Source organism: Peromyscus leucopus, chromosome 4, assembly GCF_004664715.2.
Source record: "Peromyscus leucopus breed LL Stock chromosome 4, UCI_PerLeu_2.1, whole genome shotgun sequence".
Classification (NCBI taxonomy): Eukaryota; Metazoa; Chordata; class Mammalia; order Rodentia; family Cricetidae; genus Peromyscus; species Peromyscus leucopus.
In genome coordinates this window covers 119912400-119925637 of record NC_051066.1, presented here as the reverse complement: position 1 = coordinate 119925637, position 13238 = coordinate 119912400, and the positions used below count along the sequence as shown (strand labels likewise).

General features: G+C 42.6%; 1 protein-coding gene across 1 annotated transcript in view; it reads right to left on the bottom strand.

Annotated features, from left to right (window-relative positions):
• The window catches only part of Pcsk2 (proprotein convertase subtilisin/kexin type 2), a 252882-nt gene that overhangs the window by 101485 nt on the left and 138159 nt on the right, over positions 1-13238 (bottom strand). The window contains exons 3-5 of the mRNA XM_028893276.2: positions 9099-9212; positions 6463-6571; positions 357-394 (exon numbers count right to left, since the gene is read on the bottom strand). Coding sequence (XP_028749109.1) covers positions 357-394; positions 6463-6571; positions 9099-9212 — 261 coding nt within the window. The remainder of the gene's footprint in view (positions 1-356; positions 395-6462; positions 6572-9098; positions 9213-13238) is intronic.

Sequence of the window (13238 nt, the reverse complement as noted above, 5' to 3'; positions counted from 1 at the left end):
AAGCCACCCACTGACATTCGGCCAGCTCCCATATCTGAGCAACGGCTCTAACAAGGTGGGTTGATGGAGTGTGCACACACACAAGTGTGCACACTGGAGAATGTGGGTGTGATTCTGTCTTCACATGAATATCTGAGTTGCGTGTGTATGTGTGTGTGTGTGTGTGTGTGTGTGTGTGTGTGTGTGTGTGTGTATGTGACTGTTCCTGCATTGGGCATGCATGTGCTTCTGTATGTGGATATCAATCCTCTGCATGCATGTATATTGCATATACTTGAGTGTGTTTCTGAAAATCAGATGCAGCAGGTTGCTTAGAAGCACACATTCCCCACACCTAAAAATCAGCTTGTACTTACATAGTTGTAGGCCAGGTCTGGGTGGAGATAGTCGATTCCTGAGAAAAGATAACACAGGAGTGGAAGGTTAATGCCTGCCTTTGTGTTCCCAAGAAAGCTGCCCAGAAATGGATGCTCCTTGCAGGGATGATGGTGCAGGAGACTTGGGGGAGTCAGAGGTGGGGAAGAGGATACCTATCCTGAACCCTCTGCTTTGCCTTCCCTTTCTGTGTTGGGGAGGGCTGCATCACTTCCTTGGCGGAGAGATGGTGGCCCCCAGACACACTGCAGAGCAGTGAAACCAATTAGAGCTCTGGGCCCACGGATAACGCTTCCGGATAAATGTCAGCAGTCAGGGGCTTAGTGACCGTGAGATGGATGGCTCATCACAGCAGCGATGTAAAAGAGATTTGTAGAAATCCTGACATTTCTAAAGCATCAACTAGCTTCTCCTCTGAAATGAAGCTGGCCCCAGGGAGGAAAGGGATGATTATTTAACGGGGCACGGAGAACCATGGATTAGAGCACACTCCAGCATGGAAATAAGAGGCGTATGGCTGGGCGAGAAAAGCCATTAGGAGAAAGCTAGTGGTTTCTGGTGAGGTGTTGCCAGTTGGGAGCTGACACTAGTCTCTCCAGAATGTGCCTTTCTGGTAAGGCAGAGGCTTCAATCCCCTCAGCTGGAGTTCTGTGCCTGCTCTTGAGCTAGAGCCTGTTCTGGGCCCAGGAGTCATTCCTGGGGTAGAATTATGGCCTATTTACGCTGTTGAGGTACATCAGACACTTTGACCTCAGAACTCACTGTAGAAAGAAACCCAGGGGCAACTGAAAAGCTTTCATTCAGGTCTGCAGGACTGTAGAGTCTCAGCATATGCCGTACCTGTACGAATGGCCCTTGGGGAAAAAGCAACAGAGCAGGGCCCTGCAACTATAGCCGATCATGGTTATGAATGGAGGTGTTTGGAGTCAAAGAGCGGAGTTTGATCCTAACTGCTGTGATAACCAGCAGGATGACTTCAGGGAGGTTATTCGGCCTCGCTGTGATTCCTTCCTTCTCTGAACAACTGGAGGAGAGATGAGGGCAGGACCCAAACAAGCTCATGCACAGGGTAGCTTTAGCCTAGCAGGAAGTGCATTTGATAACTATCCTGGGATGCTAGATTTATAAGCTAGAAGTACCATTAAGCACCTTCTGCTGGCATCTTGGCCCCATACATACTAAGGCTGGGCCGCTGTTATTGGAGCTGTGCCAGCCATCCTAAGGCTTTGTGGTGGAAAAAAAAACCAAAACAAAACAGAAAACCTAACCAAATCTTTTGAATTAGGATGTATCTATTCCAAAAGGAAATTTTCATATTTTTTTCTAGGTCACGCTAATAATTTCTGGGCTGAGAGTCACTGAACAACAATGTGAGAGTAGACAGTATTTCTGAGCTTTGACTGTATCATCTTTGAAAATGAGGCTATAATTGATCTTGCTGGAGACCTTTTAAAGATTAGAAACAATCCATGGAAATGTTTGAGTTTTTCTATCATGGCCCACTTCCTGTTCTTTCTCTCTGCCTCCTGTGTGAGGTCAGATGTGCTCAGTCTGTTTCCTGACTGGCACGCTGGCCTCACGCTTCTCCGACCATGCCTTCACCTTGATATCCTCTGGAACTGTAAGCCCACACAACCCCACCCCCTTCCCAAATTACTTTTTGTGAGAGCATTTTATTACAGCGACAGAAAATAACTAATACAAAAATTGCTTTCAGAGAAGTGGGTTTGTTGCTGTGATAGACCTGATTATGTTGCTTTCTGAAGGAGCGTGGAAGACTTTGGAACTTCAGGCTAGAAAAGTTACGCGCTGTAGATAGAGCTTAACGGGCCATTCTTTTTGGAGCTTGGAAGACGGAACTACTGAGAGTGCAGTAGACAGTAGTAGAGATCCAGCTCATGAAGTTTTAGAGGGAACACAGATTTTATTAGCAACTGGGTTAGATGCCATTCATGTGATAGTTCCTCAAAGAATCTGGCTGCATTCTGCCCGTGCCCTGAGAATTTGCATGAAGCAGAATTAAAAAGTAATGGACTAATTTCTCTGATGGAGAAAATTTCAAGACAGAATAACATTGAGTCTGTGGAATGTTTATTCCTGATTAAACATACACAATGGGGAGGAAGGGAGCACCAGGAAGCTTAAGGTTGTAGCCCAGGCATATGCTGAAAAAGACTGTGCTGTTAAAAGGCTTTGGGCCATTGTCAAAGCCTCCTGCTCCAGCTGAAACAACAGGAAAGATGCCCTGAGGGCAAGGCCCATCTTCTGAAAGGAGGGAGACTCAGGGGTTTCCTGGTCTTAGAAAGCAAATGCCCAGGGAAAATTTCACTGGGATCAGTGTGAGTATAGAAGTGCTACAAGCTTGGTTCAGAGGAGCTAGGCTCCATCCCACACTGGTAGCAGAACATTGTAGTGTTCTCATGTGGTCCTGGTTCTGGAAGCATGAAAGATAGGAGACTGAAGAGTGGGGTCATAATTTTTTCTCTGTGGCTTCAGAGAGCTACTGTGGCTAGGCAATGTGTGTTAAGCTTAGAGTCCCTGAGAAGCTATTCTGTGAAGCCGTGAAGATGAAGCCTGGGTAGTGATGGAGATTCCAAGATGTTGAACATGCCAGAGCTGTGGGATAGCTGCTAAGGAGGGCTGCATTCAGGGAGTAGAACTAGCCTGAAAGAGAGATACATGACAGGCAGCAGAGTTGGAAGGGTGGAGCTGCTTAAGCTCTTTGAAATTGAAGCCCCAGATGTCAGACATAAAGCTACAGGTTTTGGTGTTTATCTTGCTGGTTTCAGTCTAGTTTTTGTTCAGTATTTCCTCACCACATCCCCATTCCTCCTTTTTGGATTGGGAATGTATATTCTGTATATTGGAAGAATATAATTTATGTTTTGATTTTATAGGGGGTTACAGTAAGAATTTACCTTTTGGTATTGGACTAAATGCATTTTGTATTATGAGATAGTTTTGAAACTATGGGGCCCAGAGGTAGGAATTTGTGGTTTGAATATAAAATTATCCCCACAGGCTCATACATGTCAACTCTTATTCTGTAGCTGGTGGTGCTATTGGGGAAGGTTGTGGAACCTTTACAGGGTGGAACCTCACTGAAGAAAGTATGTAACTGAAGGTGGACTTTGATGTTCATATTGTAGACCCATTTCCTATTCTCTCTTTCTGCTTCCTGTGTGGGGGTGAAATGTGTTCAGTCCTCTTCCTGGCTGAGGGGTAGGCCCCTCCCTCTTGTTGTGACTTCCCTGCTGTGGTATACTGTCACGCGCCCCCCCCTCAACCAGGTCTGTAAACACAGTAAACACTTTTTTCTCTGTCTTGCTTTTTGTCAGGGCCTTTGATGTAATAATAGAGAAATAACTAATACAATCTATCACATCACTGGAATAATTTTAGCAGAAGAACAAAAACATCTTTAGAAATTGGCCTGATATTAAAATCTGTGTTGAGATGAAATTGTATATATTTGTTGAAATTATTTAACATTGGTAGGCAAAAAGTTCTGTAACAAATGGTAAGCTAAACACTGCCACCCCCACCCTACTACACACAAAGAGCATGCCTTTAAAATTGGAAGTCAATTTTAAAAACACAATTCCATGTTCTGACAGTGGACTTTGTTTAAGAGAAGAATTGGTAATCTCTTCTCTGTGAAGGGAAATACAAGAGCAAGAACATGATATAAGACCAGGAAGGAATTAGGTTTCAAATGATATATTTATATAATTATAATAAAGAATCTTTAAGTAGGTTAAGAGAAAGAATGTCGTTAGAATGGTTGCAGACTTGGGCCTGATAAAGAAAATACTATTGATTGAATTGTGAAGGATGAAAGACATTTTTCTACCAATAAAAGAATGATTTAAGTGAAAGTAACAACTTGGTAGATAGTACTTTAATGCTCATGTATATTTGATTATTCTTAAAGTAGAATATACTGAACACATGTTTATTGTGTGTGTGTGTACTTATGCATGTAGAGGCCAGAGTTAGATGTCAGATGTCTTCCTCATTTGCTCTCCACCTTATTCTTTGCAGCAGGGTCTCTCACTGAACCCCAAGCTCACTGACTCAGGTAGGCTGATGCACCAGTGAGCTCCAGGGATCTTCTAGTCTCTGCACCTGACCTTGATCCCTAGTGATGGGGTAAGAGATGTGCACAGCTTCACTCAGCTTTTACATAGATGCAAGGGATTGCAACTCAGGTCCCCAGGCCTTACTGACTGAGCCACCTTCCCTGATGGGACACATATTCTTTTATTTCTTTAGAGACGGCAACAAAACTACCCAGCAAAGCCCATCATCTCACAGAACTATGAGGCATAGTAGCTTAAAAAAATTATCTAGGTGGTTTTTTCTGTAGCAGATGTGACCAAAACAATAGAGAAATCAGGAATTTTATTTGAGAGATGATGAGTTCAACTTAGGGGAAATTTCAAAGACCACTAACCTACAGAACTAAGGTCAAACAGGAAATCCTTCTGGGGCTTTCTAAAGGGTTTTGCCTCTCAGTCTGGGGCAGAGTGAGGCACCTTCTCATTTTCCGACTTTGGAAGGGATGGCTTGAGTGTTGTTCAAAGAGGCTATGGACAGAAACTGCACTGGCATTTATATGCTGTTGGGAAGTTGATCAGGGCAGTGTGTCTGCTGTCACTGCTGTGCCACGCTTAGGACGGCCTCTTTATTGACAGTAGATGACACACACAGGCTGTTAACCCTGGCTCTCACAGTACATCCTAGGTGGTTTCTTCCAAATTTAGATGCCTCTTTTTCTGAGTGATCTGGCCCCAGCAGCTCTGGAAAGGAGTCTAAGACAAAGTGTTCAGAAGGAAAAAAAAATATGTTCATAAGCTCCGACCATCTCTCCACACAGTTCCTTTCTTCTAGGGAAAGCTCTCAGCACCGGAGAAGGCTTTTACATCCACTTCAAAACATCTCACACATCAGAGGCTTACAGAGCCATTGTTTCCCATTGTTGTTTAATGAGCTCCCACAAAGACAGAACAGATTTGGAGCAGCCTGGCTTCCCTTGTTTTCTCCATCAATTCTGCTTCAAAGGCTTGCTTTTAGTCAACAGTGTTCTTTGAGGAGGTTCGGAAGGGAGAGGCTCCACTGTTTCATGGCTATGTAGGCTTTGTAGGTAATTAAACCGATAATGTAATGCACAGTGGGACTTTTAGTGGAAGAGCCAGTGAGCTGACCAAGGGGAAAGGGACATCCCAGCAAAATGACTGCAGGGTAGTGGTGGTGTTGCAGGATCTCACCAGAGGCAAGGCCACGCACAGTTAAGAAAACACGAATTCACAAAAACTCTGAAATCTCTAGCCTGCATAGCAGAGTAACATATGGAGCTGTCAATGATATAACCATTATCAAAGACTGCCTGACAGGGGCTTATTTTGAAAGTAACATTAAAGCCAAATTGTCTAAACCTCAATCTTGTCATGGACTCAAAGCCACACTGTCAGAATGCTCTGTGATTATTGAAATGGATTTTTGATTTCAGCAGTTGAAATAGTCCATGTGCCTACCTAAAACAAGGAAGCTGAGGATGTAGCTGAGTGGTAGAGCAACTGCCTAGCAAGGGTACAAGGCCCTGGGTTTAATTCCCCATAGTGTGAAAAAACAAAATGCTAAAATGTGAAATGGAGCTGTTGTGAAGAATTGGATTTTAAATTGCTGTTAGCTTCAATTATTAACTCTGAGTGGCCATGCATAATCAGCAGCCATAACACTGTACAGTGTGGATCTAGGGGAAGAGAAGGCAAACATATATGGGTTTTTAAAGACATTTTAGGTAAGCTGTAAGGATCGGATCAGTAAGAAAGCAAGTCAAGGACAGACTGGTTTTTAGTCTCTTATTTATCACTTCAAGCAATACTTGTGGAGAGCATCACCAAGTATCATGATTACTGATCTGGATAAAGGGGAGGATTTTGTCAAAGTATGGTGAAGCGAGCATTAGGTGAAGCATCAAAATTGCTAATTGCCTGATTAGCCTCTATCAAACACCAATCTTTCATGTCTGGAGGTGTGAAAGACACTCTCTTGCAAATGACTGGAGGGCTATGAGATACTCACCATCGTCCATAATTCCAATGGTCACTCCTTTCCCCGTGTATCCCAGCTCCCAGGCTTCGGCCACGTTCAAGTCTAGCCCGGGAGTGCCATCAGCTTGCCCAGTGTTGAACTGATAGAGGAAGTCAAAGCAGAGAATGGGATTGGTTTGGGGCTGTGACATATGCTGGTATTTGGTTGCTAGACATGGTCTGCCTGGCCAGCGTAAGGCTATACCCTTCATGAAACATGCTTTAGGGTGGCCTACTTCAACCCTTAGAGGCTTCATCTTCTGTTTGTTTCATATAAACAGCTGATTTTTCTGCTTTATGTAAAGATTGAAATTGCTCTAATGTCCTTATCTCAAAACTCCATTGCCATCTTTAAACTAGTTTTATAGGAATAGACATATAGCTCAGTGGTAAAGTTTTTGCCTAGCACACACAAAGCCCTAGGTTCAATTCCTGGTTCCACATAGAAACTTATAATCACCTTATATAATGATCTTGGAGAAGCCATTACAACAAACTTTCCAAATGGGGAATAAAACATTTACTGTCAAAGCTTGGTTTAGCTCATGTTTTGTAGCACATAATATCTTGAGTTTTTACTGAATAAAGTTCCTTTACTAAATGACAATAACCTTTCTTTTTGGAGGAAAGTTTTTACCTTGGGAATTTTAGTACACTATACTAAATCTTATTCTAAAATATTTGTTGAACTAAATTCAAGATAGGTAACTATTCTTCAGTATATGTTTTCATACAGAAAAATAAATTCCTCCTCGGTTTTTGTGTGTATTCATGTGTATATTTGTGTGGATGCATGTGTGCGCACAGTCCAGTTGTGTGTATGTGCATGTGTGGAAGGGAACAGTCATCTTTGGGCATCGTTCCTTAATGACCATTTTGTGTTTTGAGACAGTTGAGGGCTTGCCTTGCCAAGTGGCTGGGATGGCTAGTCAAGGAGCCCAAAGGGTTCCTGTCTCTGACAAACAACTCAGCTCTGGAATTCCAAGTGCATGCCACCATGGATAAGCACCATTACAAGTGTTTTTCACATGGTTTCGGGGAATTCAACTCTGATCCTCATGTTTACATACCAAGTACTCTATGGACTGACCTATCATTCCAGCCCCTCCTTCATTTTTATAAAACGAAAGATGAAGGAATGCCTCACATTAATACATCCACTAGCCTCTTTCCAAGCATATATGGTCTGTACAGATTTTCTCAATGATGGTTGAAGAAATAGTGAAGTCGGAGATGTGCTGACAAAGGCCCACTGTGACCAGAGGCTGTTCCGGCATTACTAAGACTTTGTTGGAAGGTCATTAGTGTCATTAATAAGCTTCACAAGAGCTACTGTTCTTTCCTTCCAGGCTCACATTAAAGATTACACTCTTCTCCCCACTGACCCCTGCCCCGCCGTGCCTTCTCATTCAGAGTGCTCATGGTTTTGGCCAGTACAATGTGAGCTCATGTGCTATTTGTCACACCTAGGCAGAGGTTTCAAGACCGTGTATAGTTCATCTCTTTTCCTTGCTGAGGTGTTGTAGAAGCATTTAGGATGGAGCTCAGAAAAAAAACAGGCATTGATTTTAAGAAACTACTGTGATTTGGGTGTTATTTGTTATTGCAACAAACCTACCCCATCCAGATTAACAGACATAAGTTCATTCAGGTAACCAAACCTTCAGAATTCTATGTCTAAAGGCATAAGGCATAGCCAAACACTGAAGCATCAGGAGGGAAACAGGGATGCATCCCTATGGTGTAGTAGTCTATATCATTTCATTTTCTACCTTGCTTATCATCTTCTAACCCTCCATAAAGTAAGACATCACTGACATTTATGAATCAGTCATTTATAATGTGTTCTGCCACTTAGGTTAGTTTGGAGTCATTGATCTCCTTTAAAAAAGATTCATTTTTATTATTTTTAATTATGTGTAATGTGTGGGTTTATGGAGGTGAGTGTGGGTTGCCTAAGAGGACAGTGGTGTGGCATCCACTGAAGCTGAGGTTCTAGACAGTTGTAGGCTGCTTGACACAGGTGTCAGGAACTGAACTTGGGTCATCTGGAAGAACAGAACATGCTCTTAATCACTGAGCCTTCCCTCTTGCCCCTATTAATCTTTTTCTAAACATAGCTCCATCAACCCACATGGGTCCTGAGGGACTGTGTCTCCAGAAAGTATTTGCCATGAGACAGCCTAGGTTTCAGCGCTGTGAAGTCTGGTTCACTGTTACTGTTTTAGGCAGTGTTAAATGCCACCTTTGACAATCCCTCAGTTCTCTTGCACATAGAAACACTGGATTCTAACTCTTGGGGCTATGACTCCAATATGCCCCTCCCGCCTTTCTATGCCTATTGACACTTCTGGATTACTTCTCCTAAGTATTTGATTTGACTTTCAGGTGGTTCAAAAGTCTTCACTGGCATACAGGTAGACCTGTTCAGAATCCAGGACAATGTGATCATGACCAGCTCCTGGTAGAAGTGTAGGGAGTAAGATGTATGGGAGGTAATAGATAGAAAATCAAGCATATTGGGCAGAGGCGGTCATTGACTTGGGTGCTGGTTATCATTCTGCCAAATAACAAAGAAATAGTTCATCTTTCAAAGTGAGGGCCATTTTAAACAGTAGAGAAACTTACCAGGTACCATTGCTTGGTAAAAAGAGGATCATTCATGTTGATGTCAATCTCATTGATGTCCCTGTACCCTCTCTTTTTACGGGCAAATCCTTCTTGTTGCAGGGCCATCTTTACCTGAATTACAATACCAATAGATTACCCAAGTACAAACTTTCATACCCTTCTGGAATTCGTTGTCATGAACTCAGATTTTATTTGTAAACGATGTTTGTGTTCGAGCACATGCTGTTTTCCTCAGCAAAAGTAAGATTATCCTATGTAGGATCTCATTGTATAAACATTTATTGTCTGAGCATGTTTACAGAACAACCGGACATTGGGGATAGTATCACTGATTGGAGTCAGTTCACAGGTTGGTGAGTGCAAAGCCAAAATAGGCAGAGCCAACACATAAAGAATGGAGGTAGTGGAGATATCGTTACCTGCCATAGTTAAGGAGCGTATGAGAGTTGTTTTCACTGGGGTTTTATTTAGGTGGCCTGTGCGTTTTCATACAGGGGTGGGTCCAATTCTTGAGCATACACGCAGTTAAGTAGTCATTCCTGAGCATGCTCAGTTTAAGTTCATAATTTAGGAGGGAAAGATAGTAGACACACGTGCTTAGTGCACAGTCCTAAAACACACGTTTAAAAGATCAAACCCAAAGACAGGATACCTCTGGCCATGCTCAGCTTGTGACATCAAGGTTTTTATCTGAAAGTAAGGGAAAAGACACTTTGAAGGTACATTAATACAGGCATTTGCCCCTGCAGGTGCCTGCCTCTGTCAGTGGTTAACAACAGCCCAAAGAAAATTCCTTTAAAATAAGAACTGGATGGAGAAAGTATTCTTGAGGAAGATGAGGTGTCGGGAATCATTAAGTGAAATACAAGAAGCCATAGAACATTTCTGTTAGGAAAAGGAAGCTGCTGAGGATTGAGGGACAGTCCGGGGTAAAATCTGAATAGCTCACCTTGCTGAAGGCTTTCAGCCTTTGCATTTGCTATAAGTGCTGCATCTCACATTTGAGAACCAGCTAAACAGGATTCCAGCAGACACAAAGCCACCACTGCGAGGTAAGAGCAAGGCTCCAGAGGCAAAGGCTGGGAAAGAGGTGGGAGGTCTGCACTGTTTTCCTTGTTCCCATGGTTCAGTTTGGGGCAGCCAGGCAGAATCCCAAGCTCTTGGATAGAAATGAAATTCGGGAGCTGTTAGTTCAAGCAAGCTCCAGGCTATAACCAGACTTCCTTCTCATCAGGGAATTTCTTTTCATTTATGCATTCTTTCCTTTATCACTCAATTGCTGTGGCTGGTCTGACATCTATAAACTCAAGGATGAGAGACCAGCAAGAAAGGGTGTGTACTGGCTATTTATTATTATTTCTATTAGATTTTGTGACCCAGCACTCTATTTACTTCTTCCCAATTCTCCTTAGAACATTCGGGGGCACTTTCTTCCTGTCCCCGGAGTTCCACGTTAGTAGGAGTGAAATTCTGGCACTTCCACTCTCTCAACAGCGAGGCTTCCTCACTCTCAGGATGCCTCTTTTGGTGCCTTCTCTCTTAGCAGTTGATTCTTAGGAAGTTGAGGCAAGGACAAGGAATACTTGGAGCCCATTCACCTCAGAGTCCGCTTACTGGACTCTTTCTCTAAACTTTAGAGTTTAAAGGATCTTGGCTAGAGCTTCTACAGGCAGGCACTGTAGGCCATTAAAGCTGACTCTTCAAGCTCCCGTTGATGGTGAGCCCCTGGCAGCTTCCTGATAGCTCTTCTGTGGAAGTGCTCCAGAATCTACTTCTTCTGTACAGTCAGAAATTCTCATTGGTGTGGATGAGAGCAGGCCAGTAGGTCCAAGTCCTGAGTGATGCCATAGGGCCAAGGGGAGAGTGGAAAGATTCTAAATTTTACTTGACCCTTCCTTTTCTATAGGGGAGCTTAGTTCTCACTTCAGCATTCTCCACACTACCCACAAAGGCTAGCCTCATTTGACAGAAAAATTCAAACTTGACTTTATACAGAAGGAACTCTATACAGAAGTCTTTGTACAATGTTGCTCTGAGTTCTTGGATATTTTCCCAAAAAGTGACAGATGCTATGGTATAGCTAATAGCAAAGTACTTGGAAAAGTAGGGTTGACTGGTATTTTTTTTTTAAATGGCAAAAGTATTGACATTGCTCATGGCTACCAAAAAAGATAAATTACAGCTCAACTATACACACACCTATAGACATATGCATGTATATGAATATTCATGTGTGCATTCTTATATGCATACCCATATCCCCTCTAAGATACAGATTCCCCAAATGGGATAAAACATGCGTAGATTTTATTGAGAGAGAAAATATAGGAAACTGTGCGGCAAGTAAAGGGCAGGTGAACAAAGTTGACCAAATCTATTCTTGACTGTTCTGTTGACTAAGAAAGCACTGGCAAGCTGTTGAGGACCCAAATCTGGTCATTGCTGGAACCCTGTAACTTTCCAGGGCAATGGGCCTGCCTCAGTCCCCCAGTCCTGGCCTGGAGTAGCTGTGGGGGAAGTGTGACCTCACTGCTACAGGTTTGCAGCCTTCAGAATGCCACAGCTGGGGTCTTTGGCCAGTTACATTGCATAGAGTCTATGGTTCAGGACATTACGTTCTCAAATCCCCACCCCCACGAGTGTGTGTGTGTGTGTGTGTGTGTGTGTGTGTGTGTGTGTGTGTGTTGGAATTCATTAATACAAAAAACATTTAAAAGGTCCAAGCAAATGTGTGGTTCTCAGTTTGGAGGGCAGTCACTATGTGTCTTTTTTTCCAGACCTTTTACTTTGAAACAAATTTAAGCTAAGAATCCCTTCAGCTTAGGAAGGAAGAAGTCTGACCTCAGTAGCTCCTCTCCCCCAATGTGGTCTCACAGGGAGGCCTTTCTCCCCAGTGCTCACCACAGGGACACCTTTATTGACTTCTGTTGAAGGATTCTTGTGTTGGACTCATTGTCATGAATAACTTCTGTGAAATAGTAACTTTTCTTGCTAGGATCATTGGGAGGCAAGTACAACTACCAGCCGCCATGGGGAAGTTCGAAGACTCTTATCTACATGGTGTTTCTAGCAGTCTAGGAACAAAAGGCCCACAGCAGACTTGAGGTTAAGAGCCTCAGTACAGGAATGACTTCACCAGTCACTCCAAACTCAATTAGACCAGGAGCACACTAATGAAAAGACTGCTTAATCCATTTCCATGAAATTAATTTTAATTTCATAAATGAGGTTTTAATGGAAACCAGTGATGCTTTAGGGTGCCATAGTCCCTGGACATCACCCTCTTTTGCAACTCAGGAGTCTTAAGTCTGAAGCAGGCTTTCTGCATCTATATCTTCCTATCCTCCACAAACATCATAGGTGCACTTCAGCAAAATGTCTTAGCAAATACATGTTGTGAAAAACTCCAGAAGTGTTTTTTCTTTCTCCATGCAAGTCTATTGATTTTATTTTCTTGGTTCTTGTTCATTTATAATTCATAATTATACTTAATTTTACATAATTAGTAATAATATTGTAGATGCGTTCTTTCTTTCCTGAGTGCCTTACTATAAAATTTTTAATGCTACTACATAGCTATGGTATTTTAATTTCTACATCTCTGTAGAGTCATGTACCAGCTATTTCTCTCCTATTAGCTGTTTAGGTTGTTTTCTGTTGCAACTGAAATAAACATGACAAGAGAGATGAGGTTGCAAGCCATTTTTAAAGAGCTCTGGGGAAGATTTCAATGCTACAATTCTATGTGTGATAAATCCCTTAATGTCAGGGCAACATTTTCCTAGTGCCTAAACAATATCCCTCACAATAACTAAAAGACCACCTGACTCACTGTCCCTTCTCTAGCCTTTGAATTTTAGCCTATTTCATGTAAAGCACCATTTGGATGCAATCCCAGTGACATTTGTATGACTTAATCATAACTTCCCCCTCTACTAAAATACAAAGCACAATTAACTTAGATGCATAGGTTTAGAATGCCTCCCCAAAGTGCGCCATTGACCATATGTACAAATGTCCAAGCAAAAACATGGGAAAGCAGGAGTGCTTGTGACTCCTTCTTAAAAAGAAAGGGGACTGACGGGTACCCCACAGTTCTGACTCAAGTTTTACACTTATTTTGTCATGTGTGCACAT